Genomic DNA, 27,962 nt, shown 5'->3' on the forward strand with positions numbered 1-27,962 from the left:
AATATGGCGTCCTGCTCTCCGCCCTCTTTAGAGGTCGCTAAGTGGGCGTGGTCTTGTTTGAAAGCTTGGCATTGATTTGTCCTGGAAAGCTCCGGCACCACTCTTTCAAAACCAATAGGAATACAGAAAGGGAACACGTGATGGTGAGAGGGCGGAGCTATCAGGTGAGACGATGTTCAGCAGGTGAGGTGACTGTAACAGATTGTGGAGGAAAGGGGATCCATATATGAATGGGAGGAGGGGATTCCCTAGTTTATCGGGCAATATATACAGGGTCCAGTTATGGGGCAATGTGGGTGCAGTATATGCAGGGAGAGACAATGTGCATTTTGAGCAGTGGGGGTAGTATGTGCAAAGGGCAGTATAGGAATAGTATGTGCAAAGGGGGCAGTATGGTGGTATTATGTGCAGGAGGGGACAGTGTGGTGGCAGTATGTTCAGGGGGGACAGGGGGGGGGGCAGTATGTGCAGGGGGGACAGTGTGGGGGCAGTATGTGCAGGGGGGACAGTATGTTCAGGATATTATAGTGTGGGGGGCAGTATACGCAGAAGGGGGGAGTTTGGGTGCTGGGGGGCAGTATGTGCAGGAAGGTACAGTATATGTGGGGGGGGGGTTGGGGTGCAGTGTGTGTAGGTGGGGCAGTATGTATGAGGGTAGTATGTCCAGGACGTTATAGTGTGGGGGCAGTATATGCGGGGGGGGGGGGAGGACAGTTTGAGAGCAGTATGAGTGGGGGGCAGTCTTGGAGGCTGTTGTCATGCGATCTCTATCTGGTGATCTCTGGGTGAATGATTATTACATCTCCCACTAGGAGGAATGTTCCACAGGTCAGGATGTGATTGTATTTCCAGGTGACAGACTCGGCTGAGGTTCCTCTAGACGTGTCCAGGATGAGCCGCTTTTTCGCTGTCCTGCGCAGCTGGCTGATGATGGTTTCCATTATTGCAGCTGGAAACACCCTGCAGAGCTTCAGAGACCACAGTTTCCTGAGTGACAAGCTGTATACAGGGAGGCCGAGCCAAGGTAGGTGGGGACCCTATAACTGGCAAGTCCATGCATAGGTGATGGTGTATGTGATGGGCGATATGAAAGTTCTCTGGTGTAATAATATAGGAAGCCCCTCTGTCGCCTCATTCTGTTCCTCTCCTCCACAGTGAATGGTCTGCAGGCTCGTACATTTGGGATTTGGACGCTACTTTCCTCTGTGATTCGCTGTGCCTGCGCCATTGATATCCAGAATAAGACGTAGGTTCTTGCCTGTCAGACCCAATGGCCTCTCTCCCTCTGTGTCCCAGAATCCCCCAGTCTTTATACTGGAGCCCGTGTCTAACAGTCTCTTTCCCTGCCTTCCTCTGCAGACTCTATCACATCACCCTGTGGACTTTCATCCTGGCCCTAGCGCATTTCGTGTCTGAGGTATGGATCTACCACACCGCGCTGATGACCATCGGAGTCATGGCACCCTTGATGGTTGCAAGTAAGTTATTCTTGTATAAGGTTCCTCCCTTCCTGTGGTAATCTTGGCTCTGCACATTGTCTGTGATGTGACCTCCCAGTAATGGTGTCTGCTGTCCCCGATGCACAGGTTAGATCAGGGGAAAATTAAGCCTAATTCAGCACTGATCACAGAAAAATTTGCTCTCAAAATGGATAAAACCATGCTGCGCTGCAGAGGGGCAGATGTAACATGTGCAGAGTGTGTTAGATTTGTGTGAGTTATTTTGTTTCTGTGCTGGGTAAATACTGGCTGCTTTATTCTTACACTGCAATTTAGATTTCAGTTTGAACACACCCCACCGAAATCTAACTCTCTGCACATGTTACATCTGCCTCACCTGCAGTGCAGCATGGTTTTGCCCATTTTGAGAACAAAGTTGCCCTGAAATCAGGTCTGAGTTATGCCCACTATCTGAACACGACTTGATGGCGAGCTGGATAGGCTGTTATTGCCTGTTATCTACCCTGGGATCTGTCTATTTCTACACCTATTAGAGTGTAGCTCATTGCTGGTCTTCTGCACACTGGGCCTGTTCCAGAGGTGTATATATTGCTGAAGTCACAATCGGGACCTTTGTGTGGTGGTTTTAAATTGTACTATGCGTGTGACCATGCTCCATTGCACTTCCCGATGCACACACTGAGAACTGTATAGGAGTGAAGTGGGCCTTTCTGGACGGTGTCTTAGCGCAAACATGGAAATAGTCATTAGTATGGGCCTGTCTAGGCTGCTCATAGAGGAGGCTGTAGAATTGGTGCAAGATTGGAGGCTGCTTCTAAAGACCCTTCAGTCAGCATTATTGTCTAAAGACGCTGACATCTCAGGGCACAGCTGCTGAATCAGGCCCATTGGCTACTGAGAAACTTATTTATATAGTGCCAGAATATCGTATTGCTCTTTATAGCAATAAGACAGGACTGGGTAATAACAGGCAGCGGTGAGAGGGCTGTGCACGCAGGCTTACACTCCTTAGGGGTGTATTCAATGCATTCTGCGCGCTGTCACAGCTGGCAGGGTCAGTATTCCACTGACGCCCTGCACACGCAGTTTCCCCCCTCGCTAGGTTTTTGGAGCGAGGGGAAACCGGCGTGTGTGGCCGCCAAAACAGCGAGACTCGTGGCTAAATGCAGCGGGCTCTCTGCATTAGCCGCGAGCCTCACTGTTTAGGGGAATCCTCGCCCCCAGAACGTTGAATGCGGTAAGCAGCCGGCACGGGGGTTAAATGGCGAAGATCCCTTGTTTTCGTCAATCACTGCCATTTAACCCCCTCGCTGGCCGCATTGAATACACCCCATAGTGTGTGCTGGCCTAGTCTGAGTACTGCATGGGTTATGTCAGTCGTGCCAGGGCTTTTATCACCGATGCGTCATCCTGTGCAAGATCGACTTAGGAGCAAGCTGTCACCATGAGCAACAGAAATGGTCACTGCATTGACCCCAGCGGAGATTTAGGGCAACAGCCAGTAGTTCGATATCAAATGGTCAACATGTATTAGTTCATCAATGGTCGACACAAGTGTTTGGGGGTCAGATCTTGTATGTTTGGTAAGAATGTACACACTCGCGCTCAGTTTGGCACCATGGTTCAGGAAAGTTACTATTCTCCGCCGTAGTCCGTTAGTAAATAAGTGATGGGGAAAACATGTAATAACCCCAAAATCGTGTTGACCTTTTCTACCTGTCACCCTAAACACGTCAAATATGCAGATTGATCCTTACCATGCCCTGGAGGCAAACATTGCAGACTCACAGCCTCCCCCTCCCCTATACCAGAGCTCGCCAATCAGTAAGTGAGGTGCCAAGCGGGAAGGTGTGTGATAGGCTGCAGTCTATCACATGGGAGTGTCAGCAGATCTTTGTGCTCACTTGCAGCATGCTGATATAGAAGGCATATCCGCTGCAGCTGGATCTCTTGTACGTGGCATGGGCCTGGTGTACGCCCCAGTACGATGGGAGACAGCTGCGGCTGTAAGAACTGTTAATGTATGATGGTCTTCCTGTTTGGCTGTAGAGCATTGTAGCTCCTGCATCCCCCTATACATCAGTGTGTGTTGGCTCATAGGGTTTCAGGACCACAAAACACTCAATGATCAGGAGATCCTATTTCCTTATCCATAAGAGAATAATACTGTTCGTTAATAAGTGATAATAAATTATTCTAGATTCAATAGATGCATAATAGAACAAAAGCAGCGCTATCTGTCAGTGTGATGGGAACATAAAGGTGTCTCCTCTCCCCCCAGGCTTCTCCATCCTCGGCATGCTGATCGGGTTCCAGTACCTGGATGTCGTGCAGGAGCCCCAGACTTCTACTAACAAGAAGAGGAATTGATGGGACTCCCCGGGAAGGAATCCATGTCTCAGTGTGGCGCGCATTTCACCCCAGTCCACCAGCATCCTGTGCCCGAGTATGCTACATTAATAACGTAACACCATTCTCTGATATTTTTTTTTTTAATCACTACCAGGTTTATATTTTATTTTAAATAAAAAGGTAAAAAAAAAAAATAAGTTCTCATCTCTGTATATGGTGCCAAGAATACTTAGAATGCGGCAGGTCCCAGAGCATCCGCCACCCCGGTCTTTGGTTCACATTTCCTGAGTCCGGTCTATGGTGCCAGGATGATTCTCATGGCTGCAGCAGCAACTTCCAAGGAGGTGATGAGATTAAGTCTTAGCAATCCTGGGAAAGCAGAGGGGCTGGAGCCTCAGTCGTGTCCAAGTGCTGCTTCACCGGCCCCTGCGTAACAAACAAGGTGTCAGAATAGTTCCCATGCCTGGGTGCCCCTCACCACTATACACCATGCTGCTCACACCAAGCATGCAGGGATTATAAGCGAATAGCAGTGTTAGTGCTGCAGTAGCATCCCCAGTACAGACAGACTGATGCCTCATTGGGTTCGGTTAGTAGGAAGGTCCATCGTTATCTAGCAGAAGGAACACAGACCCATAGGGTAAGGACCCTGGCCAGCAGTACTGAGCTCTGCACCTACACACAATGATCCGAGCCATTGTGCTGTACTAGCGTGGATGAGTGTGGAGACAGAGAAGGGTTCCTTGGCAGGTAGCACTGACAACACCAGATCCACATATAGCACCAACATTGTGTGTAGCAGCGCACAGCACTCACCTGACTTAGAATATGCTGAGCCGTAGCTGATGTTCAGAGCCCAGCCGTCAACCAGGGGCTGCAAACAACAGTGGCTATCACTAGAGGGCGCTCTGTACCTGGTTATTGCACCCTGGCATGTACTACTCACACTGGATATATACACGTGTCAGAGCCATCTCATACAGCAGCCACATTTAGTAATAATGGTCTGTAGCATAATGGGGCAGATGTATTAAGCCTGGTGAAGAGAAACTGGAAGGAAACAATGCACCAGCCAATAAACTCCCAGCTGTCTTCTTTCAAACACAGCTGATTGGCTAGTTCATTATTTCCTTACACTTTATCTTTGCTCCAGGCTTAATACATCTGCCCCAATGTGAGGTAGGGATGGTTGCCATCAATGGCGATTCTGCACCCAGCCATCGATAGTGGTAAACTATGATAGCTAAAACTATTGATGGTTATCCATCAATGGTCATCCATTATATTTGCCTGAATGGCCTGTGGGCTAATTAGAACTCAGGGGCGGAACTATGCTCCGTGTCCCGGCACCTTGAAAAAAAAGGAAACATCTGTTCTCCTTTGCCATCGATGTAGAGAAACCATCTGGTTCTTCCACATTGATGGCAAAAGTATTCGACAGCGGCCATAAGCCATCGATGATTTCAAATAATCAATGGACATCCCTAATGTGAGGAGGAGGCTGCGTGCAGGAAGGGAACGGCTCCGACTGACCATTGCTGTGCACGCTGACAGCGTAGCCATGCTGACTGACCGTTGACATCGTAGCTGTGCTGACTGCTGCTGTGCGCACTGACTGCGTAGCCGTGCTGACTGACCGCTGCTGTGCGCACTGACGGCGTAGCCGCGCTGACTGACCACTGCTGTGCGCACTGACGGCGTAGCCGCGCTGACCGTTGCTGTGCGCGCTGACGGCGTAGCCGTGCTGACTGACCGTTGCTGTGCGCGCTGATGGCGTAGCCGTGCTGACTGACCGTTGCTGTGCACACTGACGGCCTAGCCGTGTGACTGACTGCTGCTGTGCGTGCTGATGGTGTAGCAGTGCTGACTGACTGTTGCTGTGTACGCTGATTGTGTAGCCATGCTGTCTGACCATTGCTGTGCACGCTGACTGCATAGCTGTGCTGACTGACCGTTGCTGTTCACACTGACGGCGTAGCTGTGCTGACTGACCGTTGCTGTGCACACTGATGGTGTAGCTATGCTGACGGCATAGCTGTGCTGACTGACCGTTGCTGTTCACACTGACGGCGTAGCTGTGCTGACTGACCCGTTGCTGTGCACACTAATGGTGTAGCCATGCTGATGGCGTAGCTGTGCTGACTGACCGTTGCTGTGCACACTGATGGTGTAGCCATGCTGATGGCGTAGCTGTGCTGACTGACCGTTGCTGTGCACGCTGATGGCATAGCATTTTGGAACACAAAATGTTTTTCAGGAACAACCTTGTGCAGCCAGAATTTCCACATGGGGTCATGGCTGCAGGGCCAGAGATCATTAGTGATGTGGATCTTCCCTCCCCTATCAGAGTGAGCTGATAATAAAACACTGCTTTGAGGACATCCAGCTTCAGGTCACAGTAGAGAATGCTGAAACTTGTAGTTCCACAACAGTCAGAGAAACAGGTGGTTAAATGAAGTTGTAATTACTGACAGCTGTTATCCAGACCCTGACAGCTGATCAATAAACCGGTACTTACCGTGTGCATTACGTCCTGATTGGCTCTCTGTCTACGCAGGTCTGGCTTAATAAACCCTGAAAAGCAAATAAACCAGGGAAAGATCCTATATAGTCACATATCCGATACAACAATCACTTCGCTATATAAAAAGGGTGTATGTCACTGAATGTAACACAAGGGTACAGGAGTACATGGCATTAGGGTCTGTACCCTGCCAGGGTAACACCTGGCATCTGAGGGTGAGTGGGGTATAACTGAAGAGAAGGGTACCTGTAATAACTGCGCCCACCAGCAGGAAGCAGCAGAGGAAAATGTTTCCAGCTCGGACCCCAAATTGCTCCAAGATCTGTCCCTGGGCTGTGGTAAATATCAGTCCAAACACCTGCCAGAAAGAAACGTGACCAAAAACAAACATACAATGTATGTACAGAAAGCGCTTCACATTTTCCACATTTTATTATTTTGCAGCCTTATGTCAAAGTGGAAGATTTTCTCCCCTCTAAAACAAAAATTCTACACACAATTCCCTATAGTGACAAGTTTTTAAGATTTTTGCAAATTTATAAAAAAAAAAAAAAAAAATACTAAGAAATCCCATGTGTGCAGATAATATCGCAGGACGGGTTGCTAATGGGGGATGTCCTATGATGACCAGTTACATGGATCGGGATATGGTCACTAGGTCTACAAGAATTAGGTCAACATGGGGTTTTCACGTCTTTTTTTGAGCTGACAGGCGGTATTTCATGCCCTACCATCCACTAGTGCGTGGTGGGAGAATAAAATAGTGTGCCGAGTGTAGAGAATCTCCGTGCCCAAAGCATGGCAGTACTACAGTTCAGCCTCCATGTCGACATTCGGGACAAAAAAAAGAAGTGAAAAGCCCATGTCGACCTAGTTGCTGTCTATCCAATGATCCTTACCCCATGGATCAGTCTCTAATATATTAATTGTACTGAACAGGATTTTAAAAAGAGAAATATACACTATTAAGGAGCATAATCCTCAGTGTGCAGCTCTGAACCCTACAGAAAAGTAATGACAAGACTTGGATCCAGGTTGTACTGTGCATCCAGCAGTACAGAACAATATACCACAGGGATATTTGAGTAGGTGGCAGTCTGTAAATATGGTGTTATCTGATTCCCAGGGCTGTACATGATGAACCAATGGCCATGGTACAAGAGACATTGCTAATGCAAAACATCTAGCTTGCAACACACAGTGGTGACCTTAATTTACTTATTCAAATCTCCAATTATATAGCATATAGGAAGATTCCATACAGCACTGTCATTGTTGCACCCACCTACAGTATGCATATTGTCATCTGCCCCAGCCACTCCCCTGAGACACACCCACCCCCCACCCCACTCCTCAAGGTACCCCCACCAGCCGCACACATTACCCGTTTGTTGGCACACTCTTTTCATGACCCCATCCTCAACCATGTGAAGGTGCCCACAACAATTTAAAAGATGCTCACAGACCACTCCCATTTGGTGGCACACACCAGCCACATCCATGTCAGTCCCAACAAGTCACGTGACAGTAGAAAGACATTTCTACAGCGCTATTAGTTATGAAACCAGAAGACAGTAAAGACCATGTCAACCGGTAAGACCAGTCCCATGATAAAGGTGCAGGTCACACCCAAAAATCAGCTCAACGTTCAAAGGAAGGAGAACCAATCAGTACAGCCTGGACAATGCTGGAATGAATAGGCATTCCCACCAGGTGTTCTATGTCCATAAGACCCCACAGTAATACAAATTTACCAAAGGCTATAAACTACCGCCCAAAATCCCGGTGACAGATGATTCTGCATCTGAAAAAGCAGCGGTCATCAATAAAAAGGGCGAAATAATGGTCTCTGATGAAACTATGGACTGCGCTGTAAAATGCATCAGAAATGTAATGAGGATCAGACATTGCTAGTCTGTAATTATCGGAGCCTTCTTGCCTATTGCACTTTGCCTCAAGCCAATCTGTCGATTACACTGACAGTAGCCACAATGTGGTCAGAATCATTGCACAAGATCTACAGCACAGGATCTCCAACTCAGTCCTCAGGACCCCACACAGTGCATGTTTTGCAGGTCTCCTCACAGAATCAAGTTTAATAATTAGCTCCACCTGTGGATCTTTTAAATGTGTCAGTCAGTAATGAGTGCACCTGTCGGGTGACCTGGAAAGCGTGAAGTGTACTGGGGGTCCTGAGGACTGAGTTTGCATTTCCCATTGTGTGGATCAGTGGTACTCAAACACACAGATCCAAAAATCCTCTACAGCAGAAATGGTTCAATACACCGGGTTTGCAGCGGACAGAAGAACTGCAATGTCCTAGTGATTTACTGGCAGGAAGTTGTGCCACGGAAATCACACACAATAGCAGTAAGGGGGTCCTGGTTGTTTGAGACATTCCTCTGTCACTGATCTGGATTTCAGCAAGCCCAGCAATTCATTGTTCCAGCATTGTTGACAATTCTATCAAACAAACACCATTTTTATTTCCCGTTGACTCACTATGAGAATCAGCCTGGCTGGACTCTTCCGTTATCCTTGCCTTTTAACTTAAGCGGACGCGCAGCTTCCAAACCCCAGGAAGTGTCACAGTCAATATAAATATTTAGCCAAACCAAATTTCGTTTAAATAGAAATCATCAATTAAACAGTGAGATGTGTAATGTGGAGCGGCCATTCCGCCACCCAGAGTGAGGCACTTTAGGTAATGATTAATTTTTATGGGTTATTAAGCGTCCAGTGAATTGTAAATGACAAAGAAACAGACCCAGGCAATGTAATACTCCATCTGCACAGTGATTGGCCGAGCAGAACGTTGTGCCAGACAGTAACTAGAATAGAATAGTCAGAAAAACTGGAATTTCCAATTCAATTGCAGACGTTTTCAGACGGCTTTTAGTCTTGTTTCGCCAATGCAGTTTCACTTTTTTTTTAATGTATACTGTATCTGCGATTCATGACTAAAAAAGTTGTCAAAAACCCTGCAATTTCAACAAAAAACCCGTGGATCGGTGAGCAATTCGGCGATTCACGGATTTTCCAACTGGGATGGATTTTTCGACTGTCGAAAAATACAGCACAGAATTTAATACCTCCGTAGCGATATATTATGCAGATTATTACTCTCCCCCTCCCTAGAGAGCTGCAGAACATTGCTCTGTCCCCTGACAGGTAAAGAGAGACATATACTCTACAGTGATCTGCAGAACATCGCTCTGTTCCATCTACCCCCTGACAGGTACATAGTGACAGTGGCGTAACTAGCTTTTTTGCGCCCCCCCTCGCCGCTGTCTGCTGGTACCTGCCTGCGTGCCGGTACAGTGCCGTCTCTCCCAGCGCTGGCTCCTGCTGCTATAATGAAAAGGGACTCTTAGAAAATGGCTGCCCCCATACTGCAGAAAACCATCTGCAGTATGGCGGCAGCCATTTTCTAAGTGTTTTCATTATAGAAGCAGGAGCCAGCGCTGGGAGAGACGGGACTGTTCCGGCACGCAGGCAGGCACCAGCAGACAGCGGCGGGTAACTATAGCCCCGCAGACCCCCGGCGCCCAAACTTTCTCTGCGCCTCCCCGCCACCGCGGGGGCTGCGGAGCTATAGTTACGCCACTGCATAGTGATATATCCTGCAGATTACTAGATTACTGACCTCTGTAGTGATCTGCAGAACATCCCTCTGTTCCATCTACCCCGACAGGTACGTAGTGATATATCCTGCAGATTATTACAATAACAACCTCTGTAGTGATCTGCAGAACATCGCTCTGTTCCATCTACCCCCTGACGGGTACATTGTGATATATCCTGCAGATTATCACATTACTGACCTCTAGTGATCAGCAGAGCATTTCTCTGTCCCGTCTAGCCCCTGACAGATATATAAAGAGATATTTTCCCTAGTGACCTGCAGAATATTGCTCTGTACGGATCTCAGTAGCAGTAACATTATTGTGTTCTCAAAGAGCCGCTGTAGGAATTCGCAGTCACGTTGGGGTTTTCGTCCACGGCTGAATCACATCCAAAGCCCTTGACCCCCCTGCTTCAGGGTAAATCCCTCATCGGAATCTTTTCAGCACAAAGTGATATATTGTCCTCAGAGTTTATGGAATGTGAGATCTTTAACCCTTACACCGCTGTGGCACAGAGCCAGGAGCTATGTGTTTTATCCCATGGGAAAGCGGATTCCCAGTCACATGAGCGTTGCAGGGTTTCTGTTCTGCAAGGTACTTTTTAATAAAATAAATAGGAAACCGGGGCCACAGACCAGAATATTAGGGGGGGGGGACATGAACATTAATAGTTATCCCTATTGGCAATTTGGTTGCAAAGGAGGCCGGTGTTTTTGGTGAAAACCTGCCATTTTCTGGGTGTGGTTTAAAAAAAAAAAAAAACACACACACACACACGGGAACCCAAGCCTTTTAGAGGAGGGTGTGCAATGACCACATCCACCATGTCTCAGTCCCAGAGTTGTGGAAGACTCGGACCTACTCACATTTGCACAGAGTAGAAAAATAATTTGATGGTTTGTGAATTGCGACAGGGAATATCGAATAGTGATACATTCGAATATTCTATGCCATTTTGCAAGGGGCGTCTTCTCTTTCCGACTGGGTGGTGGCTTTCTTCTCGCAGTCCTCAGCAATCAGAACTGATTCAGGTCCATAGATGGGAGTAGGACGATGAAATAAGTCAGATATCCAGAGCACACGATTTATAATAACACCCCCTTACAGGGAATATAGATTGTAAGCTCCACTGGTGCAGGGACTGATGTGAAGAACTGAAATACTCTCTGAAAAGTGCTACAGAACGTTGGCGTTATACAAATAACCGGTAATAATAAAATAACTAGCGGGCGTGACTGTTGGGGTCTGCACATATATGCAGTACTCAAACATTGATGGCTAAACCAATGACCTTAAACCATTAATGACACAGATTTTAGCCTTCTATTCTGTTGGACTCAAGTCATTAGCATTACAAGCAGTGGAGGGGGAAGGGAATATCTCCTAAGGTGAGTAGAGGCTCAGGGTCCTGGCTGGGGTACACAAGGGCTGATTTGACCTGGGAAACCAGGTCGTATATTTGTGGAAGCAATGATGGAGCCTGGGACATATCACATATGGCACAGCCCTGTGGTGGGTTACCTCCCAGCGTTACAGTGTATTCCCCAACATATACCGGTGGCATAAGCAGGTACTGACACATTTACCCCTGGTGTGTCTGTGTGCAGGGTAAGATCCAATAATTGTATTGTTTCCCTTGACACCACCCCCCCCCCCCCATTCCATTATGTATACAGTGTGTCATCATATTTTAAATTACAAACATTTGCCCATGTTTTAAGATATCGATTTTTTTTTTCTTTCAGTTTTTGATTGTACTTTGTTCAGTTTCATTTCTGTACTGTGTTGTACTACTTCATGCGATGAGGTTTTTTTTTTGTATGAATATTTTCCGGTCAATAAAATATTTTGAAATAAATAAATAACAATAAGGGTTACGTTCTAGACTCATTCCAATGCTTTCTCCTACTGGTCATATGGTGTAATTGTAGGCGCAGGTGCACCACCATTGGTGTAACAATCGACCTTTCTGTAAATTATCTGGACCCTCTCTCAGATATTATCATTTGGGGTGCAGAAATGGTAATTATATCTTACAAAGCATAGGTCACTTGTGGAGATCCTGGTCCTAGTCTCCACTGTGCAGCATCAGCTCGGAGTGGAGAAAGCAAACAACGGTACCTGAACTGTGTGATTTGCAAGGTCTCAGTAGCATGGTAGTTTCAGTGTTCCCTGTCCAGTAATCCCGCAACCACCAGCTCCCTCCATAAGCAGATGCACTCACCTGTGCGGACACATTGAGAATTCCGGACGACGTTCCCTCACTTTCTGGATGCGTTAATTCTGCTCCGAACTCAAATCCCAGCGGGAGATATCCGGTCATGAAGAACCTGGTGGAGAAGATCTCAGTTGTCTGTTCTCCTAAATGTATCACCCCAAACACCCCAGATTACAGCTGCCTGACATGGGGCAAACTCACATGGGCCAGGTGTATCAAGCTTCAAAAAGTGGCAAAGTGGAGAGTGATAAATAACCAGCCAATCCTAACTGTCATGTTTCAAACCCAGCTTGTAACATGGCAGTTAGGAGCTGATCGGCCGGTTGTTTATTCATTTTTGGGTACTCTTTACCTAGCACGGCGCCCACGATTTTGATCGTGGGCATCGCAGGTAAAAAAATCGCGGGCATCGCGGCCATTGAATGCACTAAAAATCGGGTGCGACGCGATGCCCGCGATTTCCCATAGGGAACAATGTTAAATTTCTCAATTGACCCGATTTTACTGTTCAATGCCTCAATTGACACGATTTTTCCATAGGAAACAATGTTAAATGGCCCACAGAGGCCAAATAGGCACCCTGAAGTGTCAAATGGCCCCCACAATTGTTAACGCCACCCCACGATCAACGTCAACCCGAAGCGTGGCGAGCGGCGGCGGTACGCGTCCTACGACCTTTTCATACCCCCACTATCCACGTCGGCGTGGAGTTGAGAATAGAATAGTGTGGCGAGCGCAGCGAGCCACCGCGCCCGAAGCGTGGCGAGCGCAGCGAGGGGACGCGGATACCTTCACAGGTAAACGCGTCCCTTCGCGGGCTTCACAGGTATCCTCGTCCCCTCGCCACGCTTCGGGCTCGGTGGCTCGCTGCGCTCGCCACACTATTCTATTCTCAACTCCACGCCGACGTGGATAGTGGGGGTATGAAAAGGTCGTAGGACGCGTACCGCCGCCCCTCGCGGGCTCGCTGCGCTCGCCACGCTTCGGGTTCACGTTGATCGTGGGGTGGCGTTAACAATTGTGGGGGCCATTTCACACTTCAGGGTGGCTATTTGGCCTCTGTGGGCCATTTAGCATTGATTCCTATGGAAAAATCGTGTCAATTGAGGCATTGAACAGAAAAATCGGGTCAATTGAGAAATTTAACATTGGTCCCTATGGGAAATCGCGGGCATCGCGTCGCACCCGTTTTTTTAGTGCATTCAATGCCCGCGATGACCGCCGTGCTAGGTAAAGAGTACCCATTTTTGAATCTTGATACATCTGGGCCTTCAAGAGATGACCTGGGCAACTTAAAACACCCAGACCTGTCCCTGGGGCCTTCAGTACTCACACAGGGGTCCCCCGCTGGGTACACCACCAGCACTCACACAGGGGTCCCCAGCCAGCACTCACACAGGCAACAGAATTATTACACGCCTATAGTGTACTCACCCCAGACATCCGGCAGTGATGAAGCCAACCCAGAGGTGGCCAAGATCCAGGGTGAAGGTGAAGACCACCATTCCCACCAGGGAGAAGATGTACACCACCAGGGTGGTCTGCCTGAGGGAGAAGGGGGCGTAAGACCCGGGCAGAGTGGACACCTGTAGCGCACATTTCACAGTCAGACTCACTTGTACGTCTTTGTCCTGTCCAACCAGAATCCAGTGATCAGAGCCCCACACATCCCGGCCACGGTGATGGTCAGACCGATGCGGCCAGCATTCACCTCCTCTCCCTATGAAGAGACGGGGATTGTTAGGGGCAGGAACACTTACTTGGACACTCACACAGGACAAGGGGTCACTTACCGGGTAATGTTCTGTCACCATGCGGTTCAGTAAGGTGGAAAGCGAGTAAAAGGCTCCTGTGTTGAGCCCTGTAATGAGATAGTGACAAATCAGAACATGGAAACATGCAACATCCTAACGGTGGTTGGAAGTGGTAGACCCTTACATTTTAGTACATTTGACATTTTGAAAATGCAGTAAAACCACCGAAAATGGGGGAATTATCACATTTTTTCCCTTAGTACATCCCGCTGTTAACACCCATTCACGGCCTTCCATTGTTCTAAGGCAGTGGTGGCCAACCCGTGGCTCTTGAGCCTCATGCGGCTCTTCCCCTTGTCCGTCCCAGTCCCCCCTGCTGCCGGTTCCCTGAATCCCTTCTCCTTCTGAGGGGAGGAGAGCGCGCATCGCGCATCTCTCCTATCCCTTACTGTGCATCCTTGTGACTGGGCCGTCCGCCAATCAGAGCTCGTTGGCCAGCAGCCAATCAGGAGCCGGCCAGCAAGCTTTGATTGGTGGACGGCCCAGTCACAGGGAAGTGAGGGGGAAGGATACGCGCGGTGTGCTGTGCTCTCCTCCCATCAGTGACATGACAGGAGGACTGCAGGGGGATGCCAGACTGTCCTCTCCCCGCCTGGCAGCAGCAGCAACAACGGTGAGTGCTGCTGCTGGGAAATTTGCACTATGGGGGCATAGCAGTTTGTGGCACTGTGGGGGCATAGCAGTTTGTGGCACTGTGGGGGCATAGCAGTTGGTGGCACTGTGGGGGCATAGCAGTTGGTGGCACTGTGGGGGCATAGCAGTTGGCGGCACTGTGGGGGCATAGCAGATTGTGGCACCGTAGGGGCATACCTGGCACCGTGTGGTGCATACCTGGCACCGTGGGGGGCATATGTGTATCTGGCACTATTGGGGGCATATGTATATATGCCACTGCACTATTGGAGGCATATTTGTATCACACCCACACAAGGGGTCAAAATAGACTACGCCCCTTTTTTTGGCGCATGCGCCTTCGGCGCGTACATGATGTCGGCTCTTTAGCTTGACTACCGATATTTTTCGGCTCTTTACCTCTGACCGGTTGGCCACCCCTGTTCTAAGGGATTCGGTATGGAATCCCGGCGGTCGGAATACCGGCGGTCAAAATCCTGACCACCAAAATCCCGACAAGGGACATGGACCGCCCCAAACACCCCCCCCCCTTGTGGGGCTCAATGCGCTCACCACGCAGCGGGCCCGGTCCCTCGCTACGCTCGGCACACTAAATTAATCTCCCTCTATGGGTGTCGTGGACACCCACGGCGGGAGAAAGAGTCCGTATTTCGGCGGTCAGGACTCCGACCACCGGGAAACTGACCGCATCCCGTTCTAAGGGCCAGTTGTACTAAGCTTGAAAAAGTGATAAAATAGAGAGTGATAAACAACCAGCTCCTAACTGTCACAGTACAGGCTGTGTTTGAAACATGATAGGTAGGAGCTGATTATTTGGAGGTTTTTTTTCTCTCCATTTTATCACTTTTCAAGGCTTAGTACATCTCGCCCCGAGTCTCCACCCACATAACAGTGATATATGAGCATTTAATGGGGTATATAAACCGAGTGATTCTGAGAGATCGGTCAGCGTACAATGGCAAACTACACAACATACAGCTTCTGGAGGAGCGAAACAGTTCTGAATGAAGTAAAACTATTGTGAATCAATCACCCCAAATCATATTTGTGCAGGGCTTAAAGGGGAACTCTCATTGCCAGAAAACTGCTGTGTATGCTATGGACATAAAACAAGACTTTATGTACAATACAAGTCTCTGGATGTGTCATCGCCACACTCACCATATGATACTACCAGCAAGATAAAGTTAGGGTTCTTCAGCAGCCGAAGGACGGACATTTTATAGGAGTACTGCCCGGGGGGAACTGACAGCAGCGCTGCTTGGGCCTTGGATGGTGGAAGCGGGGGGCCATCCTGAAACACTGAACAAAAGATCATTAACAACCAAAGAAAGAGACTGGAGGGACAGATGCACTAATCTTCAAAAAGAGATAATGTGGAGAGCGATAGAGTAGCAGCATATCAGCTCCTAACAGTCATGGTTCAAACTTGCCCTGTAACATGCAAACTAGGAGCGGATTTGTTGGCTGGTTGTTGTCATTATTCACCTTATCACTTTTTGGAGCTTGGTACAGCTGGTCCTGAGTCATCTCAAGAATGCTGTTATCTCATATAAACTTGGCTATTCCCACATCTACTCCACCCAATTCCCGCTAGCCAGGGCTACAGTAATACAAACTGTACCCTAACCTCTGCTATTCTTGTACTGATCCCACGCAGAGATACTACCCCATACATACCTGTGCTACTCCTGTGCTGTTCTCGCACACACACTGCTCTGTAATTACACCACTACTACTCCTGTACACACTACTCTGTAATAACATCACTACTATTGCTGTACACACTGGGGCAGATGTATTAAGCCTTAACAAGAGATAAATGCAAGGGTGATAAAGAGAGATAAACGTCCAGCCAATAACATTGTAACTGCCATGTTGCAGGCTGTGTATGAAAAAAGTCAGTAAGGAGCTGATTGGCTGGACGTTTATCTCTCCTTATCACCCTTGCATGTATCTCGTGTTAAGGCTTAATACATCTGCCCCACTGTTCTGTAATTACACCACAACTACTGCTGTACACACTACTCTGTAATTACATCACTACTGTCCTCACACACACTGCTCTATGATTACACCACTACTGTCCTCACACACACTGCTCTGTAATTACACCACTACTGTCCTCACACACACTGCTCTATGATTACCCCACTACTGCACACACCGCTCTGTAATTACACCACTACTACTCCTGTACTGTCCCCACACACACTGCTCTGACACTAAACCCCTACTACTCCTGTACACACTGCCCTGTGATTACACCACTACTACTCCTGTACACCATACTTGCCTACCCTCCCGGAATGGCCGGGAGGGTCTCGCAAATCGGGTCCCCCTCTCGGTCCCCCGGGAAGGGGGGCAAGTCTCCCGCATTTCCCTACAGCCCCGGCTCCCCCTCTCCCCGCGGTCTAAAAACTATGACTTTCGCGGGTCCGCGGGGAGGGGGCGGGGCTAAATGACGCAATTTGCGTCATTTTTAGCCCCTCCCCCCACCCACGGACCCGCAAATTGAGGCTTCAGCCCGTCATGGGGGCGGGGCTTGATGACATCACCCTGCCCCGCCCCCAAAACGAAGCCTCTACCTGCCCACTTTCACTCCTCTCCGGGCTTCTCTCGGAAAGGAGTATGCCAAAGTCGGCATGTATGCTGTACACACCGCTCTGTAATTACACCACTACTACTCTGTACACTACTACTCCTGTACACACTACTCTGTAATTATATCACTACTACTGCTGCTGTATTGTCCTCACACACACACAGCCAGCCCTGTGATTACACCACTACTACTCCTGTACTGTCCCTGCATTACAGTATCACTTTAGGAGATGTTGGGCTGTTGCGCACCGAAGATTACCAGGATGAAGAGGAGACTGGCGACAGCAGCAGTTCCATAGAACATGATGCTGACATGATGCGAGAGTTGGGCCTGGTCATCAATGTTGGGAACCAGAATAGGGGGCAACAGGAACCCCACGGTCACACCTAGCTGGAGTAGAGAATGACAGGGGGTTAGGATGTTCCTGTGACTTCATCAGACTAATGCTATAATAACAGACCATGCAGAGTCACATACAGTGATAAATATAGGGCACAATGCCTCTTCTCCCCACTTCACACCCATACCCCCTCTGGTCAGCATGCATTCCATGGCGGTCCTGTGACCGGCAGTAGCGCACGCAGGGGGGGTTTCTGAGTACCCAGAAACCCCCCGAGGAGTCTATGGGCCCTAGGCTGAAAGCTGAGGGTCCCATCTTTCCATGGGTACAAGAATTTTAAAAATCGGCCCTTGGGAACCGAAGATATCTGACTTCAAAGCAGTGGTCCCCATCCAAGCCTGTTAATTGCTCTTCCCAGTCAGATATTTCAGATTCTGTCTGACTTCGAGTTTTTCTGAGGGTACATTCCAAAAGCTGGGACTCTCCCCCTTTGATGGATACTAGTAGCTTGTATCTACTGTTCCCAGAACCAGAACTATCAGCCTTCCAGCAGCTGATTACCGCTCCAGCTCCACACACCTGGTATGTAGTTTTATATTCTCGTTGGCAGATTGCTCTGCCTCCTGAACTCTAATCCCCTAGTCCCCAATACCATTTGGTAGGTGGGATTCTCTAGTTTTTAATTCCTTTAAAATCTAAGAAATCTATTTCCAGGAACTGGAGATATCTGCAGTCAAGCATGCTGTCCTCCCACCAGAAAATTATGGATAATAAGCCCACTCCACTATACACCCCTCCTCTGTATATTAAACATCCTCTATCACCCTGGAAGTTATGTATCAGGGCCCCTTCATTCGGCCCAATGCCCCCTTCTCCCACCATCTGTGCAGTAAAGGGGTAATTAGTGGAAATTACTGATCCAGGCCCTACATGCAGAGCGGTTTATATAATACCCCCTAACACCCGCGGGACATCAAAGCTTCCCCCACCCCTACTGCTGGAGGATTAGTAGGGGCCCCAATACATTGCTATGCCCAGGGGTCTACACTGCTGTTGATAGAGATAGATAGATAGAAATATGCAGGACGGCACTCCAAAGTATATGTGGTTGACGGTGCCAGGTCTATAAATAGAAATGCAGTACACTTACACACACACCCCCCCCCACCCCACCCCCCACAGAAGGATGAAGACCAGCTCAGACGTTTTTAGATGAAGAAAAAGACGTAGTTTATTCCATGTGCAAGTAAAAAGCAACCCGAGCTGTCCCGACAGCCGTTTTAACTGGGCATCAGCCAGTTGTCATCAGGGGCTGATGCCCAGTTGAAACGGCTGTCGGGACAGCCTGTGTTGCTTTTTACTTGCACATGGAATAAACTACGTCTTTTTCTTCATCTAAAAACGACATACCTAACAACGCGAGGAAGCCGGGTGACACAGTCACTCCGCCGCGGCGCTCCCTGGGAGGAGGAGGGAGGCAGGACAGTGGACACAGACTTGTTAGTGTCACTGTGTGACGTGCCCGACTCCTCCCCGGCTCCTCCTGCGGGCAGCGGCTACCGCGCTGCCATGTGTGACACACGCCCGCCTGACAGCAGTGCCAGTGACACTGTGACATGCATGCTGCTGCTGCCTGTCGGACTTGGACGCCGGCCCGGCGGTGAGCTGCCTCCTGCCTGTGGTGCCGCGCTGCGCAGCAGTGGCATCAGTTGGTTCAGTATATTTACTGTAAGTTCGGCAGTGGGGTGGGCACAGTTGTGCTGTCTCTTGTTGTCCAGACCAGTCTGTCCAGTCCAGAGTCCGTGGCCGGGCAGGCAGAGAGCCAGGCCAGCAGCACACAGCCGCAGCCTGAGCCCACAAATCTGCAGTGCGGCTGCCTGTGTCCAGGGTCATTTTTATCTTTGAATATCTACTTGTCATTATTCTGACTATGTTTCTGCTTTCAGAGCTAGTTATTACTTACATTATTACAAAAAACAGTAACAATTGAATGCAGTGACAATAATTTATGATAATAAAGAGTGGACACATAGTCCTACAGATACAACCGGCCCTTTGAGGGTGACCAAACTGCTGATGCGGCCCCCGATGAATTTGAGTTTGACACCCCTGATCTATAATAGAATTTAACTGACCCGGCATATACTGGGTCACCTAAGTGACAAACAATTATGAAACACCTTGAGCTAGTTGCAGCTGTTAATAAATCTCTATGTGTCCACCCAATGGCACAAAGGAATCCCACAAACGGGACAACGAATACACTGGCAAAAATCTTGAGATAAATCAGCGCTTGAAATTTCTGGAAGGAGAGGTATCACAATTCCTGGATATTAAATGTTTCCAAGCAAATCCATCCTCTCCATGCAGAAAACCCAGGGCAGAAACTCACATCCAATCTCTGACAGGTGTGTATGCAAGATATATTTCAGTCTCTCAAACTAAAGTGCGGAACTTACATTAGAATTCAGTCCCGCATTCCCTGAAAGGTAATGGCATCATCACCTCAGGATAAAACTTCCACTTTACAACATATAGAGGACATAAAATTTCTGTCCCGCGTTCCTCAAAAGGTTTCTTTATGCTCTTTTTAAAGCCAAGGAGAACCAGCTTCAATTCACAATGGGTTTATTTCACAACACAGCAAACAAAGATAACAAAGTTTAAAAGAATAGGTCATGAGCCGGGAGACACGGACTGCCGCTTGCGGAGGTTGGGCACGGGGTGCTGCAGACACATGCGAACCTTCCCTGACTGCTTAGCGGCTGAGTGTAGATCCAGTCCCGGCTGTGTGGCTTCTAATGATCAACGCGTTTCTGATCTTGAAAAAAAAAAAAAAAAACCTTCCAGAAATTACAAGCACTGATTTATCTCAATATTTTTGCCTGAGTCACCTAAGTGTCCATTCTCTGTGCTTTGCTCAGCCCCTCTGGAAACCCCCTTCTGAAAATCCTGCATTTGCCCCTGACCGGGATTACAGAGAAATTCTAACCAATCTGTCCACAGCCCCAAACTCTGCAGCTGGGGGCTCCTGATGCCCGGGAATAGTCCACAAATCGCCGTTCTGCTATTGGCTTTTGCCTTTACCCATCACTATGGCCAGGTGCCAACCATTGGGCCCAAACACGATGAAGGCCATTGATTAGTGTGGCCCTGAGACGGTCCTTGGCACCTATGTTATAGATAACCCAAAAAGAATCATCTCTCAATACCCCACTTACTGCGCCAATAACGTTATTCTATGCGTCCGAGGTCTGGCCGGCAAATGGCAGAATCGTATGCTTTGTGTTTACTTGATGTTTCGCTTCAATGTTTTAGTTTTTCCATTTATAGAATTTGACGGCAGATAAGAACCACTTGGTCCATCTAGTCTGCCCCTTTTTTTAAACATGTTACCTCAAACCATATTTGATCCTTATTTTTTTGTAAGGATATCAATATGCTTATCCCAAGCATGTTTAAATTGTACTACTGTAATTGCGTCTACCACCTCTGATGGTAGGCTATTCCACTTATCTACTACTCTTTCTGTGTTCTTCCTCACATTTCCCCTGAATCTTCCTCCCTCTAGTTTCAGTGCATGTCCTCGTGTTCTGTTGCTCCTCTTCCTGTGAAGAAGGTCTCCCACCTGTACCTTGTTAAAACCCTTGATATATTTGAAAGTTTCTATCATGTCCCCCCTTTCCCTTCTCTGCTCTAAAGTATACATATTAAGATCTTTTAGTCTTTCCTGGTACGTTTTGTGATGTAGGCCATGCACCATTTTAGTTGCTCTTCTTTGTACAGTCTCTAATGTATTTATATCCTTCTGGAGATATGGCCTCCAGAACTGAACACAATACTCTAGGTGAGGTCGTACCAATGACCTATACAGTGGCATTATTACTTCTTTCTTTCTACTGCTGATACCTCTCCCTATGCAACCAAGCATCTGACTTGCCTTTTTCATTCCTTTGTTACATTGCCTACCTGCTTTTAAGTCCCCTGAAATAGTGACACCTAGATCCCTCTCTTCCTCAGTAGTTTCCATTATAGTGCCATTTATACTATATTGAGTCTTTGGATTTCTGAGACCCAAGTGCATGATTTTGCATTTTTTGGCATTAAACTGTAGTTGCCATTCTCTTGACCATTTCTCTAATCTACCTAGATCCTCAATCATTTGTTTTACCCCTCCTGGTGTGTCTACCCTGTTGCATACCTTTGTGTCATCTGCAAAAAGGCACATTTTACCCTCAATTCCATTTGCAATATCACCAATAAAGATATTAAAAAGCACCGGTCCAAGTACAGATCCCTGGGGTACTCCACTTGTAACCTTTCCCTCCTTTGACTGTACTCCGTTTACTACAACTCTCTGTTTTCTGTCCTGCAACCACGCTCTTATCCATTCAACTATCTTAGAATCCAATCCCAAGCTTTTAAGTTTATTTAACAGTCTGCGATGTGGGACAGTGTCAAAAGCTTTACTAAAGTCTAGATAAGCTACATCTACAGCCCCACCTTGATCTATTACTTTAGTCACCCAGTCAAAAAAGTCAATAAGATTTGTTTGACATGATCTTCCCCCAGTAAACCCATGCTTTTTTGGATCCTGTAAATTGCTGGTTTTGAGATATTCTGCAACTCTTTGTTTTAAGAGTGTTTTCAGCAATTTCCCTACTACTGATGTAAGGCTCACTGGTCGATAGTTGCTTACCTCTTCCTTGCTTCCACTTTTGTGCAGTGGGACTACATTCCCTGTTTTCCAGTCCTCTGGGATTACTCCAGTAGCTAGTGACTGGTTGAATAAATCTGTTATTGGTTTTACCAGCTCCCCTTTAAGCTCTTTTAGTATCCTTGGATTTATCCCATCTGGCCCCATTGATTTATCCACTTTCAGTTTTGAGAGTTCTGTGAGGACTTTCTCCTCTGTAAATGTACTTGTCTCTCCCTCAGTTTTCTGACTATACTTGCAACTTAACTGTGGCCCATTCCCCTCTCTTTCAGCACTGAATACTAAGCAGAAATAATTATTAATATTATCTGCTATTACATTGTCCCCCTCAAGAAAACTTCCACTCTCTGTCTTCAGTCTAATTATTCCACTTTTTGTTTTTCTCCTTTCACTTATATACCTAAAAAAAAGTTTTCCCCCCTTTACCCACTGTCTGGGCCATTTTCTCTTCAGCCTGTGCTTTTGCACATCTGATTACCTTCTTAGCCTCCTTCTGTCTAACAAGATACACCTCTTTGTCCTCATTCTTCTGCGTCTGCTTAAATTTCTTAAAGGCCAACTTTTTTGCTTTCACAATACTTGCTACTTCTTTTGCAAACCACAATGGCTTTCTTTTTCTTGTGTTTTTCCTAACTCTTTTGACACAAAGTTCTGTTGCTTTTAGAATTGCACTTTTAAATTTGTCCCACTTATCCTGCACTCCTTCCAAGTTCTTCCACTCTGCCAAAGAATCCCTTACAGAGTTTCCCATCTCTACAAAATCAGCCTTCCTAAAATCTAACACCTTTGTTTTTGTGTGCGATGAGTCAGTCTCTGTCTTTATTTTGAACCATACTGCTTGATATTCTGTCACCATTTGTAAGTATTAAGTCTAATATTGCGTCCTTACGAGTGGGCTCCCTCACCAATTGCTGGAGGGATGCTCCTTGCAAGGAATTCAGCATGTCCCTACTTCTGGTGGAACTTGCAACAGGCAGCTCCCAGTTTACATCAGGTAGATTAAAGTCTCCTATGATTATCACCTCTCCTTTTAATTTTATTGATGTCCTGCAATAAGCTCTTGTCTAGCTCCTCTTCCTGACCTGGTGGTCTGTAGATCACCCCTATACGAAGAATCGCCTTCTCCCCTGTTTCTATGGTCACCCAAAGGGCCTCCGTTTTTTCTTCAATACTTTGTATTAAGGTAGTCTTTATATTTATTTTTCACATATATTGCAACCCCTCCTCCATTTTTTCCCATTCTGTCCTTCCTAAATAAAGTATATCCTGGTATAGCTATGTCCCAGTCATGATTTTCATTGCACCATGTCTCTGTAATAGCCACAATATCCAGTTCATTCCTTGTCATTATTGCAATTAGTTCTGGGATTTTATTTCCTAAGCTCCTAGCATTTGCACACATAGCTCTTAAAGTTGTATTTGTGCTTCTCCTGCTGCTAGCTATGTTCATCTTTCTGCCTATTTAAATTCGGTTTTGATCGGCATTATCTTCTGTTGCAGTGGATAGGCTTCCTGTTCCATTTGCCTGCAGAGACAATACTTCTAGGTTGGGGGAGCAGATTTCTTCATTCTTATTTGGTTCACTGCCCCCCTCTGCTAATTTGATACAAGAGGGCAGATTCAGCAATGAGTTAATCATTCTTGTTATCACTTACTAGGGATAATAATTGGAGCTTTAGACAACCAGCTCCAATGGTCATGTCAGGAGCCGAATTGCTTAAGCACCATTTATCATTCGGAACCAGTGATAACTATCACTCATTGATACTGTCAAAGTATCAATCAGCAGTTCCCAATATTGCCCACAATATTGGGGTGCAATATTTCTTCCTTATAACAGTGGTTCCTAAACGTGGTCCTCGAGACAACCCAACAGTACAGGTTTTAAGGATATGCATGCTTTTGCACAGGTGTCTGGATCAGATCCGGTCCTTTTTCAAACTCAGGGCGGGATGTTCAAACATCCGCAGCCCAGCTCCGCCCCCCTTCGCCGCTCATCTAACATATGCGATAATTATGGCAAAGGACAGCTCTTGCATTAAGAGCTGTCCTTTGCAGTTAGAGTCGGCGGCTCTCTCCTCCCTCCCTTACCCGGCACTGCTGCTGCGCCGGGCTCTCTTCCTCCCTGCAACCGGAAGAGGATCATAGAGCAGGGATGAGGAAGTCACAGGTCCGGGCAGCACAGCTGCGGGGATGCTTAGAGCATGGGTCTTCAAACTGCGGCCCTCCAGATGTTGTGAAACTACAAATCCCAGCATGCCTTGCCACGGTTTTGCTATAAGGGAGTGTTAAAACTGTGGCAAGGCATGCTGGGATTTGTAGTTTCGCAACATCTGGAGGGCCGCAGTTTGAAGACCCATGGCTTAGAGCAGTGGTAGCCAACCCTAGCCCTCGAGAGCTACCAACAGTTCACATTTTCCAGACAACCTAGCTACTACACATTAATCACTGACACATTTTAAAAGATACACAGATGGAGCTAATTAGCTCACTTGTGATTCTGAGGAGACCTGCAAAACATGCACTGTTGGTAGCTCTCGAGGACTAGGGTTGGCTACTCCAGGCTTAGAGCATCCCAAAATGCGGTAAACACCCGATAGCTGGGTTTTTACCGCATTTTTAGTTTACAGAATCTCCCCCACAGCCTGTAAAATGACATTTAGGAACCAATTGGTCAGGAGTTTGATGTCTATATAGTTAGCACGGAGTGTGATAAAGCGGAGAGATAAAGTACCAGTCAGCTCCTAATTGTCTTGCCACATACTGTTTGGAGAATTACAGTTAGGGGCTGGTTGGCTGATAACTGTATCTGCCTCCACCCTTTCTTTCTCCAAGGGTTAGTACATAAACCCCATAATAAATACCTCAGTCAAGTCGGTTATATCACCTGTGCATAAGCAGGAATATCCCCAAAACCTGGACTGATGGGGTGTCTTGAGGACCGAATTTGGGGAGCCGTTGACTTATAAATACAATTATTAATGTAAACATAAGGGCCACTAGAACTACCGCATATTATCATCCGGTAACTTGGAGAGTCAAGAAAACTTTACATAGAAGAAAAGGTCTGATTCAAACCAGGTTCACTGGGCTGCATATACTCAGCAAACAGGTCAGTGCCGCCAGCATACCCTTGCTAGCATGCGAGGGGATGCTGGCGAAAATAAGACGACCATTGAATTATTTCTCTCGCCTTCGGAAATAAAAAAGTGTCAGTCTAAACTGACTCATTTCTGCCGCAGTTCGCAGAATATCGCTAAATAAAGATCCGTGCTGAATGCAGCAAGCGCACCCCCTGCGCAGTAAGAGGACACAGTGCACTAATCTGGGGTCCCACTGAGACCCCAAAAAGAAGTAAAATGTCTAAATTTTTATGTCGGACATTTTCACATGTCGACCTTTTGACCGTCGACTCTTTATACCATTAACTACAACTACGGACACAATCAGTCCATGAAGTCTTTAATAACAGAGGTTGCATTCATAAGAACGCGGTCGACAGTTACAGTACATGCGCGGACATGTTTCGCATGGCCCAATAGGAGAAGCCATGTTATAGCAGTCCAGGGCACAGGGATGTCCCCACCACAGCACCTCTGCACTCCTCAATTCACCATCACATGGGGCAGCCAAGAAAATCCTCACAACAGACCTCTCACCAGCACTGGGGGGGGGGGGGGGGGGGCATTTACATTGGACCAGTCAACTGTACACAGATAAATTGCTCACTGAATATATCCAGTGCCTCATGCCTCAGCACAGTAAGAGGTTCCAAGTGGATTGCTGTCTGTACGGTTCTTAATATTGGTTTAACCCGCATAACGGTAGTTACCTCTTGAGGCGCCCGCGGCCTGGTTTCACCGATGACCCCGTACGTTGGATGTGAGCTTACCTGGTTTCCAAATACTCCAATAGAGCAGGCGGTAGAGACTTCATGGGAGCTGAACCACACGGAAGCAATATGAGAGGGCATCCCCAGGATAAAGACCTGCGCCGTCGCACACACCAACTGTCCAAAGAGTGTGACGCCAAACAGATCCGGCCGGGCGCTGGCGGTCTTGATCCAGGCACCCAAACAGTTCAGCCCGGAGCCAACCAGTGCAATGATGCGCAGGCCTCTAGTGTCCAGGAGCCAGGCCACCGGGAATATTAGCGGGATGTAGACCAGCATGTAGGACATAGAGAGCCAGTCGATGGCCAAGCTGCTGACCCCATAATACTTAATGAAAATGTTGCTGATGATTCCATATTGGAGCCACTGAAACGCGTTACACAGAGAGTACGAGCTGAACAGAAGAACCATGAACCAGCGGCGGGTGTAGAGTTTGGTTTCTAGATTCGTTGATGGTGTAATGGTGGCCGGCTCTTGGGGTTCTGTGTCAGAAGATGTGCCTTTATTCAGGATATCCTGGTAACTTGTGGGGTCCAACAGTTCCTTCGCTGATAGCCCCTCGTTCTGCATTGCTTACCAGGATGGGGGTATCAGGGGTGCCAGGCTCCCACAATCCACCGTGCACCTCACCAAATAAAGTCACTAGTTCTCTAAACCTGGACCCAGGAGCTAACTATCCATTTACGTAATTCATAGTGCTCTCATCCTGGTCTGTCCTTTGTCGGTCTCTCTCCCCCTCCTCTCTGTAGGTCTTATTGCCACAGTGGCCGTCCTGCGAAAAACCAACCCACAAAATGTTAGTCCCCTTTGCCTCAGTCTGCCGCCCTCCCAGCAGCCAATGTCAGCCCCCTCTGTCCCACACACAGTTCCTCTATGTGCTGAGTGACTGTCTGCCTCATGCACACTCTTCCCGTTTCCTTGCACTCACGCCACCTGTCACAATGTCCTCTGTGTGTGGCTGTCAGTACACAGTCTATGTCTCAGGCACTCTGTTTGTCTCTGGCTGCCTCTATGTATACTTCAGGCTGTCTATGGCTCTAGCTGTCACTGTATGTGAGTCCTATCTAGCTTTCTATGTCCAATGTCTATGTGAATGTATCAGGCTGTCTATGGTAGTCTCTTCAGCAATTCCTGTGGGTTTCATTCTGTCTCACTTTACTGAGTATGTGGCATATATATATATATATATATATATATATATATATATATATATATATATATATATAATCTCACTCAGTCTCTCTCCCTTTGTAGGTCCCTGGCTGTCTCAGTCTCTCTCCCTTTGGAGGTCCCTGGCTGTCTCAATCTCTCCCTGAATGTCTCAGTACATCTTCCTCTAGCTGCCCCAGTCTCTCTCGCTCACTCACTGTCAGTCTCTCAATCTCCCTTGGCTGTCTCAGTCTGACTCTCTCCCCCTGCCTGTCACAGTCTCACTCTCTACCTGGCGATCTCTCTCCCTCTGGCTGTCTCTCTCACTCTCCCTGGGTGGGCCAGTGCCGCTTTATCTCCGACTGTCTCAGGCTCTCCACTTGTCTCCTCTCGGCTGTCTCTCTCTCCGGCTGTCTCAGTCTACCCACGGCTGCCTCGCACTCTCTCTCTCACTCTCTCTCTGGCTGTTTCTTTTCAAGGATTTGTATTGTATTTCTATGTAACCAAGATAGTTTTCAGATCCCGGCAAGTTATGAACCCCACCCCCTCGCCGCTGACTGGTTAGCCCACAGGAGAAATTAAATGTCTAAAATCAACCACGTGGACAACTCCGACCACTCCCTATGGCCACA

At 47.6% G+C, this 27,962-nt stretch overlaps 2 protein-coding genes across 4 annotated transcripts; one reads left to right on the forward strand and one right to left on the reverse strand.

The window, feature by feature from the left end:
• Positions 1-36: 36 nt before the first annotated feature.
• Positions 37-3,981, forward strand: ERG28 (ergosterol biosynthesis 28 homolog). The gene is made up of 5 exons (XM_083167211.1): positions 37-164; positions 853-1,024; positions 1,156-1,246; positions 1,360-1,478; positions 3,742-3,981. Exons 1-5 carry the CDS (start codon positions 141-143, stop codon positions 3,828-3,830), a joined length of 495 nt encoding a protein of 164 aa, XP_083023337.1. The 5' UTR covers positions 37-140; the 3' UTR covers positions 3,831-3,981.
• On the reverse strand, positions 3,933-27,863 carry FLVCR2 (FLVCR choline and putative heme transporter 2). Of its 3 annotated transcripts, XM_083167206.1 has the most exons (12): positions 27,623-27,863; positions 26,182-26,953; positions 17,481-17,622; positions 15,789-15,929; positions 13,974-14,041; positions 13,797-13,900; positions 13,615-13,725; positions 12,187-12,292; positions 6,583-6,694; positions 6,331-6,386; positions 4,629-4,686; positions 3,933-4,238 (listed from the first exon to the last, which is right to left on the reverse strand). In XM_083167206.1, exons 2-12 carry the CDS (start codon positions 26,749-26,751, stop codon positions 4,207-4,209), a joined length of 1,500 nt encoding a protein of 499 aa, XP_083023332.1. In that variant the 5' UTR covers positions 26,752-26,953; positions 27,623-27,863; the 3' UTR covers positions 3,933-4,206. The 3 variants fall into 3 exon arrangements, with proteins under 3 accessions (XP_083023332.1, XP_083023331.1, XP_083023333.1); XM_083167205.1 differs by having other exon boundaries at positions 26,182-27,863; XM_083167207.1 differs by lacking the exon at positions 4,629-4,686 and having other exon boundaries at positions 3,934-4,238; positions 26,182-27,862.
• Positions 27,864-27,962: the final 99 nt, after the last annotated feature.

Source organism: Crinia signifera, chromosome 12 (assembly GCF_055691185.1).
Source record: "Crinia signifera chromosome 12, ASM5569118v1, whole genome shotgun sequence".
NCBI classification, from domain to species: domain Eukaryota; kingdom Metazoa; phylum Chordata; class Amphibia; order Anura; family Myobatrachidae; genus Crinia; species Crinia signifera.

Bases quoted from the DNA above. Each gene is read 5' to 3' on its own strand.
- FLVCR2 (XM_083167206.1), bottom strand. From the start codon at position 26,751: ATGCAGAACGAGGGGCTATCAGCGAAGGAACTGTTGGACCCCACAAGT. The intron at 4,687-6,330 runs GTAAGTACCGGT...TGTTGTTTGCAG, and splicing joins ATCAGGACGTAATGCACACG to CCCCTGGTTGACGGCTGGGC. The intron at 4,239-4,628 runs GTGAGTGCTGTG...TTTGTTACGCAG, and splicing joins CTCAGCATATTCTAAGTCAG to GGGCCGGTGAAGCAGCACTT.
- ERG28 (XM_083167211.1), top strand. From the start codon at position 141: ATGGTGAGAGGGCGGAGCTATCAG. The intron at 165-852 runs GTGAGACGATGT...TTGTATTTCCAG, and splicing joins TGAGAGGGCGGAGCTATCAG to GTGACAGACTCGGCTGAGGT. The intron at 1,247-1,359 runs GTAGGTTCTTGC...CTTCCTCTGCAG, and splicing joins ATTGATATCCAGAATAAGAC to ACTCTATCACATCACCCTGT.